General features: G+C 39.8%; 2 protein-coding genes across 2 annotated transcripts in view; both read right to left on the bottom strand.

The window, feature by feature from the left end:
- Positions 1–324: 324 nt before the first annotated feature.
- LOC138305582 (golgin subfamily A member 6-like protein 22) lies at positions 325–2493 on the bottom strand (the record flags this gene model as incomplete). Its single annotated transcript, XM_069245887.1, is given in 12 exon segments — positions 325–453; positions 503–614; positions 646–811; positions 864–1022; positions 1103–1163; positions 1224–1291; positions 1346–1655; positions 1688–1818; positions 1865–1884; positions 1955–2232; positions 2265–2387; positions 2446–2493. Coding segments are annotated over 12 exon segments (1605 nt in total), but the record flags the coding sequence as incomplete, so codon positions are not given.
- Positions 2494–7087: 4594 nt separating this feature from the next.
- The window catches only part of LOC138305466 (aminopeptidase N-like), a 53520-nt gene continuing 50582 nt past the window's right edge, over positions 7088–10025 (bottom strand). Inside the window, exons 21-22 of the mRNA XM_069245701.1 lie at positions 9670–9743; positions 7088–9087 (exon numbers count right to left, since the gene is read on the bottom strand). Coding sequence (XP_069101802.1) covers positions 9009–9087; positions 9670–9743 — 153 coding nt within the window. The 3' untranslated portion in view covers positions 7088–9008. The remainder of the gene's footprint in view (positions 9088–9669; positions 9744–10025) is intronic.

The raw sequence follows: 10025 nt of genomic DNA, 5'->3' as shown, positions 1-10025 counted from the left end.
GAACGCATTTAGACTGGTTTCCTTTGCCCGACTATTCACTTTAATCATAGAGCAGGCCATATAAAAAACAAGCAATATCTACGCAGTTGACTTTGTACATTACGTTTTTACTGGTAGAACTAAAAAACGACTTTTGTTGATGTCATGGGAATTTTTTGATGTACTTGTATATCGAAACACTTAAAATAAATTTGCGGTTGTTGTCTCTATCCTCCTCCTTCAGCTCTACCTCCTCATTGTCTTAATCGTCTCCTCCGTTTCCTCCGATGCTTGATTCTCTGAAGTATGGTCCGAAAAATCCCCTTCTTCCTACTCCACCTCTACCTACTCCATATCCACCGTCTCCTCCTCCTTCTCTTTCTTCTCCTCCTTCTCTTTCTCCTCCACCTTCTCCTTCCCCTCCTCCTTCTCTTTCTACTCCTCCTCCACTTTCTCTTCCTCCTCCACCTTCTCCTTCTCCCTCCACCTTCTCCTTCTCCTCCACCTTCTCCTTCTCCTCCACCTTCTCCTTCTCCTCCACCTTCTCCCACCTTCTCCTCCACCACTTCTCTTTCTCCTCCTCCTCCACTTTCTCCTTCCTCCTCCACCTTCTCCTCTCCTCCACCACTTCTCCTCTCTCCTCCTCTCTTTCTCCTCCTCCTCCACTTTCTCTCCTCCTCCTCCTTCTCTTCCTCCTCCACCTTCTCCTCCTCCTCCACCTTCTCCTCCTCCTCCACCTTCTCCTCCTCCTCCACCTTCTCCTCCTCCTCCACCTTCTCCTTCTCCTCCTCCACTTTCTCCTCCTCCTCCACCTTCTCCTCCTCCCTCCACTCTCTCTCCTCCTCCACCTTCTCTTCCTCCTCCACCTTCTCCTCCTCCTCCACTCTTCTCCTCCTCCTCTCCTCTCCTCTCCTCCACTTTCTCTTCCTCCTCCACCTTCTCCTTCTCCTCCACCTTCTCTTTCTCCTTCTTCTCCACCTTCTCCTTCTCCTCCTCCTCCACTTTCTCTTCCTCCTCCACCTTCTCTTCCTCCTCCACCTTCTCTCCTCCTCCTCCCTCTCTCCTCCTCCACCTCTCTCTCCTCCTCCACCTTCTCCTCCTCCTCCACCTTCTCCTCCTCCACTTCTCTTCTCCTCCACCTTCTCCTCCTCCTCCACCTTCTCCTCCTCCTCCTCCTCCACCTTCTCCTCTCCTCTCCCTCCTCCTCCTTCTCCTCCTCCTCCTCCTTCTCCTTCCTCCTCCACCTTCTCTTCCTCCTCCACCTTCTCCTTCTCCTCCTCCTCCACCTTCTCTTCCTCCTCCACCTTCTCCTCTCCTCCTCCACCTTCTCCTTCTCCTCCTCCTCCTCCTCCTCCTCCTCCTCCACTCCTCCTCCTCCACCTTCTCCTCCTCCTCTCCACCTTCTCCTCCTCCTCCACCTTCTCTTCCTCCTCCTCCTTCCTCTTCTCCTCCTCCTCCACCTTCTCCTCCTCCTCCACCTTCTCTTCTCCTCCTCCACCTTCTCCTCCTCCTCCACCTTCTCCTTCCCTCCTCCACCTTCTCTCCTCCTCCACCTTCTCTCTCTCCTCCTCCACCTTCTCTTCCTCCTCCACCTTCTCTCCTCCTCCACCTTCTCTCTCTCTCCTCCTCCTCCTCACCTTCTCTTCCTCCTCCACCTTCTCCTCCTCCTCCACCTTCTCTCCTCCTCCACCTTCTCCTCCTCCTCCACCTTCTCCTCCTCCTCCACCTTCTCCTCCTCCTCCACCTTCTCTTCCTCCTCCACCTTCTCCTCCTCCTCCACCTTCTCTTCCTCCTCCACCTTCTCCTCCTCCTCCACCTTCTCTTCCTCCTCCACCTTCTCTCCTCCTCCACCTTCTCCTCTCCTCCTCCACCTCCTCCTCCCCACCTTCTCTCCTCCTCCACCTCCTCCTCCTCCTCCCCTCCTCTCCTCCTCCTCCACCTTCTCCTCCTCCTCCACCTTCTCCTCCTCCTCCACCTTCTCTCCTCCTCCACCTTCTCCTCCTCCTCCACCTTCTCTTCTCCTCCTCTCACCTTCTCTTCCTCCTCCACCTTCTCCTCCTCCTCCACCTTCTCCTCCTCCACCTTCTCTCCTCCTCCTCCTCCTTCTCTCCTCCTCCTCCTCCACCTTCTCCTCCTCCTCCACCTTCTCCTCTCCTCCTCCTCCACCTTCTCTTCCTCCTCCACCTTCTCCTTCCACCTCTCTCCTCCTCCTCTCTCTCCTCCTCCACCTTCTCCTTCCTCCTCCTCCTTCTCCTCCTCCTCCTCCTCCTCCTCCTTCTCTCCTCCTCCACCTTCTCTTCCTCCTCCACCTTCTCCTTCTCCTCCTCCTCCACCTTCTCTTCCTCCTCCACCTTCTCCTCCTCCTCCACCTTCTCCTCCTCCTCCACCTTCTCCTCCTCCTCCTCCACCTCTCCTCCTCCTCCTCCTCTCTCTCCTCTCCTCCTCCTCCTTCTCCTCCTCCTCCACCTTCTCTTCCTCCTCCACCTTCTCCTCCTCCTCCCTTCTCCTCCTCCTCTCTCTCCTCCTCCTCCTCCTTCTCCTCCTCCTCCTTCTCCTCCTCCTTCTCTTCCTCCTCCTCCTTCCCCTTCTCCTCCTCCTCCTTCCTTCCTCCTCCTCCTCCTCCTCACCTTCTCCTCCTCCTCCTCCCCTCTCTTCCTCCTCCTCCTTCTCTCCTCTCCTCCTCCTTCTCCTCCTCCTCCTTCTCTTCCTCCTCCTCCTCCTTCTCTCCTCCTCCTCCTCCTTCTCCTCCTCCTCCTTCTCCTCCTCCTTCCCTCTCCTCCACCTCTTCTCCTCCCCTTCTCTTCTCCTCCACCTTCTCCTTCTCCTCCTCCCTTCTCCTCCTCCTTCTCCTCCTCCTTCTCTTCCTCCTCCTCCTTCTCCTCACCTCTCCTCTCCTCCACCTTCTCCTTCTCCTCCTCCTCTTCTCTTTCTCCTCCTCCTCCACTTTCTCTTCCTCCTCCACCTTCACATTCTCTTCCTCTTCCTTCTTCTTTTTTCCACCTTATCCTGATCCTCCTTCTGCTTTTATGTTCCCCCTTCTCCTCCCCCTTCTCTTCCTACACCTCCTCCTCCATTCTGAGATTAATCACTAAATACCTCCCAAGCTGTTATCACTGAAGTCGCCACTCCGAGCCATTCAACTTCTTCGACATGGTAACGTTCGTTTTATTTCAAGATCACTACAAGGCAACTCTATAACATTTATGTCCCACAGGAAATAAGAAATACGTTAACAAAATACGTTAAAAACTATATACAGAACAGATGAAACATTGAACATGAGTTAAAGTGTACGTCTGTTCTTGGTTCTCGTTTATTGTGTGGGCCAGAAGCTTTGTCACCACAAGGAATTATAGTGGGATTATTATGTAATCAATATTAAGAGACATATACTGATTTCCGTTGATATTCATTGCCCTAACAAAACAGTTTCTTACCTAAGCTTCCCCTGTCAAAATAATATATTCCCATAGATATACATAAGATGTTTTCATGATATTCATTAATTTTAATTTTGAAACAATAAAATCTACTTTGCGTGATATGTTTAATTAGTTTTAAAAGTTACTGAAATAAAGACAATGTTGAATGTGTCAATACCATTGTTATATTTATTTGACAAATCCAACCTCTAGATACTAATGTAATCCTCTACATTTTAGTACGGAAATACGAATAACACTTACCACAAAGTTACGGAACCAGTACATGTATACTGTACCTTGGAGTTGGTTCGTTCTAGATTATATACTAAAAACCTAAATGATCGGGAACAGACCAAGGGAAATAATTACATAACAAAAACCGAATTTACTATAAATGTTATTTTGTATTTACGTTTTATCTATAATATGTGTTGTTTGATTATTTAAGATTATTAAAGCATTATACTCAATATATTTTGGGTTTATGAAAACCGACTTTAATGGAGAGGTGACAAATCCGATACTAATTAGGCATTGATTTCAGTGTTTTTACTTACTAAACAATAAAATAATTTCAGTTACAGCGCATTGATATATTTTCAAATAGATCAGTTTTGGCAATGACTGTGCCACTTTATATAACGTCATAATACTCGACGGACAATCTCTCTGTCTATGAAAACATAAACTCAAAGATCTAACCAATGAAAATGAGTGTAATATATGAAACCAAATTATTGTCATAAAATCATATCGATAATATCGCTTTATATTTGCATTATTAGGAATAAATTATGTCAAAAACAAATTTCATGTAATGCTTTCTTTGCTATTGACAGTCAATGCTTGCTTTGTATTTGGTATGCTTTAAATGCGTCAAACACTCTCCCAATCGTATAAAATAACACTTTTAGTTTTAGTTATCCCGTTGATAAAATCCGTTACAAATAAAACCAAATGATATAACTCCAACAATACTTATGCGATAAAACGTTTAAAATTAACTAACTCGAATTTGAGAAACATGATAAGTAATGGTCACTTGTTGGGTAACCTCCATTGACTAAAATTGTATTGATAAGAATGCTACATCAGAAAAAAACAACAAATCAGAAATAATACAAATGGTTGACATGAAGTCCTTGGGATAACGTTTATGGTTTGAAGCATTGTACATGCACCAATTGGATTCAAAACCGATTTTAGTGTGTTTTTAGAGAGGTACCAAATTCAAATGATCTATTTTTTGTAAAGGCTACATTTTGCCACAGGGATCTGAAAATTAGTTCCAGATTACATAATCAGAGTGCCCTGAGACCATTTTAGGCGTTTTAGAGCTCTAGATAAAAAACCCGATAAACATACTCTACATGGTACTATATACGAGAAGGGTGGCAAAATTTTAGACTCAAATATCTAATCCGCCTACCTTTAGCGGCTATAAAACACATTTCTAGTACATTGTCATAAAAACGGTTACTACCGTTGGAAAGAGCGATAATTTTCCTTTCGAAATCATCCTACACATCTATACAAAGTGCCGTCGTTAAAACAATACAAGCCCCATTATGACAAACACCTAGAACGGCAGCTAATTAATATTCACGGTGGCCGATCCGGATAAAATATGCATGAGCTTTTTTTATCCTGAGAATGCATCATGATACTGTAGATTCTAGTTTTCATAATCATAGTTCTCAATGTCCGATAAACGACGTGTATAGCTATATATATCACTGTCTAAATAAAAGCACCGACATAACCTGTATCATAATTACATATTTGTATTTGTAGCTTTCTAAAATGTTTCGTTTCTCACCAAGACTACCGGCAGAGAGGCAAACCCGTCTGTATGTCATTCGCTATGTTTGACGAAAATGTGTTGCCAACAAAATTGGCATCTTAGAAACGCTTAATTTATCAACGTTACAATGCATGTCGCAATCAAACGCTTAAATGACTTCGACGCTTTGATGCACTGAATCGGGAAATCCCTATCTATTCATAGACAGATCGGTCAATCAACTTTTTTCAATCAACTTTTATCAGTCGATCATTGTTTTATAGGGGGTCACGTGGGATACCGACGTCCAATGAAATTGGCGGAAAAACCAAGAAAAATAATAAATTGATTTATCATATAAGACTAGAGCCTATGTATACTAAACTGTGTATATAAGGTTCCATGGTGTAGTGGTGAACACGTCTGCTTAACACACAGAAGGTGACGAGTTCGAAACTCGTCGGAACCCATCGTCGGAGACCCACGGATGATCGCACTACACTACGCTACACTTATCACCCGTGGGCAAACTCCTCTTAAAATCCTCGTAAAATATGCTAATTCACACACAATAATTGACCAGTTAGAATACTCGATATATAGTTCGGAACTCTTCAGAAATAAGACTGGTTTATTAGCTTGAAGATAAACAAAAATGGCGGCGCCCATAAATAACATGTGAGTTTTGTATAAAAACGATCAAGGACAAATCATACAGATCTCTGTCTTCCAAAACGATCTCATATGACCACATAGGTCATGGCGGTATATTGTGAGTATGGAGGTATGACACCAAAGGTAGAATGGAGCCGTTGACCACGGTGAGTGTTAACCAGCTGTGTTTGGTTTCAATTTGTAGGTCAAGGCGGTGTTGGCTCCATGACGTTGAGCTACAACATACGTATGCCCTAATTGTTACATTAGTATAAAACACTCGAATGAAAATAGCTATATCTGCCCTAATAAAGCATAATATTATTACAAAAATACCTTATAAAGTCCTATACTGCTATGAACGAAGCTAACAACACTTTTGTTCATAGTTTACTGGCACATACACACACGTGTATACACCGCTCGTGCGCTCACAGTATCGTGTAACCAAACATTTGCCAGGTGCAAGTGTTGGCCAACTTTGTTGTGCTGCCGTATACTGTACATAACCCTTACTCTGATTGGATGAAATCCCATCGCAAAAATGTACTGGAACCAATCAAATTCTTCATGCATATAAATTACCTACGACGATTTTACCTGGAGTTTGCCCAGGGATGATAAGTGTAACGTAGTGTAGTGCGATCACCCGTGGGTCTCCGACGATGGTCGGAACCTGGAACTGTTTTTACTTGTTGTTAGTAATGTAAACACTTTTTAAAGGAAAAGTCACCAATTATTGCTTTTCATCAATACTTCTTTTTTATTAAATGATTATTTCGATTTCAATCATATAAATATGTCGCCTGCTTACGTCATACAATATAGTTATGTTACCAGTGGCGGTAATGTAACCAGTCAACAAATACCATTCGGATTGCAATTTCCCCCAAATTATACTTGCAGCATTTCTTTCCCGAAAAAAAATCAATTTGTTTTTTAAACTTAAATGAAAAACTGCACTGATATCATTTACCACGACCGAAAAAATTTGTACTTGTTTTGAGAAATTGGACCCACAGTTTTAAAAAACAGTATATAAAATTAATTGCTTTCAGTAATTGTCGTAGACTTTATATATCCGATTTTCCCGTGTCGTCAACAACTACAAGCTTAAGTACTTCCCCGTATCAGGTCAAAAGTTTAATTGTGCAATCCTACATTTGCTTCGATATGCATGACTATAGCGTTCAGATAAGTAGAACTCCAACTCTGTTTTTAAATGACAAGATGACAACATGAAAACCTAGTTTTGTTTTGTTTTAATGTTGAATACGTATGTAATACGATACATAGTACAAAACATAAAGTTGTATATTATATACATAATTTAAACAAAAGATACAACTAACAACACTGTACATTTATTATATAAAGTTACAATTTGTAAACACAAAAGAAAATATCAAATGATATTATATAATTATACGTAATCGAGACAATGACAACGCACACGGATAATGTTATTATCATATGAAAAATAAATTGTAATCTTACATAATGTATAGAGGACATAACATTTTTGGTTTGTATTTCAAAGAGTCATCTGCTCTTGTGGTAGTTATCGATTGTGACGTCATATGCGAGTGTAATGTCATACTTTCCAGATGAAACGACGTTTCGCTCATAAAACGATGACGTTACAATGGATACCTACCTGCAAGGGAGATAACTCTGTAATATGTAAAAAATTAACCTTAGCTTGGATAATTGTTGAAATACTGTGTATGTTAAAAACACTATTTCGATAATAACAAAAACAATAATCAAAGAACTCACAATTATTTTCATCACACTTCAAAATATTGTATTCAATCGATTGTGTTATATTCAGGAAAATAGGACGAAAAATACTAATGAAAATTGAAATACTGAGAATTAAGTATTGATCTTTGGCTAACGTTGATGTTATCGTTTTAAGAAAGACAAATATGATGATTTACTCACGGATTCACTGATTCAGCACTATTAGTACATGTATAATCTGGTTTGTTTCCGATGCGAAACTGAAATAGTTCCCATTCAACGAAGCTGAAATGGTAGTATCTCAATCGGCATGTGCTATAAAACTGTCTTGTCCTATAATTCAGCAAAAAATGTTTATTTCGATTGTGAGGAGTAATGGTGCAATTACGTTTTAAAGGCTTATATGTTCTGTATATTTCCCAATATTGACCGTGGTTTTAATTTCGCGAAATTCTCTGATTCATCCAAATTCGCGAAATTTAATATTTTCCGTAATTCATCAAAATAACGGAAATGACACTTTCAGCAACTGAAAACAAAAATAAATAAAAAAAAGATATATATATATATATATTTTTTTTTTTAGAAAATCCGCGATTTCGTTCCTAACTGTAAATTGCAAAAAGTTGCACCAGAAATCTAACACTCATACAGTATACAGAGAATAACAATGTGGTCTGCGATACACTGTCGCTCTAATGCATCCTAATTCTTTGTTAAACATCAGGTCAAGAACGAAGACGGGATATTACTTTTAGAACTTAACCTACATAGATATAGAATAGACCCAATATTATAAATACAGACGCCTATAGTCCAGAAAAAGTTATCGGACGAAAATATTGGAAACGGAGTTATTATTCTGTGAACAATATCCGAGAAATTCACAATTCCAACGGTTTGGGTTTGGGACGCAAGTGTTCGGATTATCGGTGTATTCTTAGATTGTATATCTATACTTTATCAGAAGATATATAACGTATTGTATAGTTTATAGTTTATTGATTGATATCTCTACATACAGATATATACACATTTGTTATCAAACATATTGATTTAAATGTTACATTTACTTTCTTCAAATTAAAATTTGAACTAACATAAAATAATGACGGTTACAAAACATCAAGTGATCATGAATGAAAATATTTCTAATAATCTCGATCTACTATCATAATTATATGTTTTGTTAAATATTACATGGTAACACTTTCATATGACAAAACGACATATATCTTTTTTAATATATCAAATATTTATAATTAACATCATCTTAATTTACATATATCACAAATTATATTTAATCAACAAAATATACATCATTAACTCTATGTACAATAATATCTAATGTTCATTCTATGATAAAAATAAATTGAAATGTGCAATATACATGTTTTGCTCTTTAATGGCACATGTGCTATTTATAGCATTCCAACCACGTGACTTCGTAACCAGTCTGAAATCGTTTGGTAGTTCGCTTTCATCCACTTTATATTTCCCCTGAAACCAGATATAACAGCAGAAATGTAATTAAGCGTTTGAATTAGGTTTGAAAAGTAGGAAAATTACGTTTACACCTTTTTAATCTGCACTAATTTAGACTGATGATTGACAAGCTGTTAAGAATCATATCTATTTGTTCGGTTACCAAGAAAGACTCATCTAGTCACATTAATTCAGAATCAATTTGAATACATTTTTTCCTGTTATGGAGATACAATACAAAAATCTGAATATACTCTTAAACAATACGTGAAGAGGTTGATGGTAAAAGTAGACTCAAATAATCCTTACAATTAATTTTACTTTAGATAATTTCTTCATTATTTAACATTCATTCAATCATTACGCCGTTATCTCAGTCAATCAGAAGCGACGCTCATAAACTTTGACGCCATGGTTTCTTTATTGGCTTATAAAATAATTTTGAGCCAATTAAAGTGTTCGTAATAGGCAAAATTTACTTCATTGTGCATAGTCACTACAGCTTCGCCGCGTCATCAATTGGATATATTAAACATGACTTGATTGAAGTTTCTGTTTAACTATGCCTTGATATAAGTACATCCCTAGTCAGATTACCTTATTAGCTCCAAGGAATTCCTTGTCGCTCTAAACGCTATGGTAGGCATCTTGGAACTAAACAGCGACTCAAGCTAAAATAAAGGATAGCACCATACAATCAAATCTAACACCGACATTGATACATTAGTATGGACAACAAATATATTAATAAACAGGCAGTTTAACATCTGGGTCCAGTTGTTAAAACAGTGATTAGGCTAATCACAGTTTTACAACAATTTCCAGTAAAATGAATTTTACGAAATTTTTTAAGGTTCTTCAGCACTTCATTCATAATCACAAATTTTGCAGCAAGTAAGAAATGAAAATTTCACTTCATCCGTTGAACAACTGGACCCTGGGCTCTCAGTTTA

Source organism: Argopecten irradians, chromosome 13 (assembly GCF_041381155.1).
Source record: "Argopecten irradians isolate NY chromosome 13, Ai_NY, whole genome shotgun sequence".
NCBI classification, from domain to species: domain Eukaryota; kingdom Metazoa; phylum Mollusca; class Bivalvia; order Pectinida; family Pectinidae; genus Argopecten; species Argopecten irradians.
This window is presented reverse-complemented; position numbering and strand designations above follow the sequence as displayed.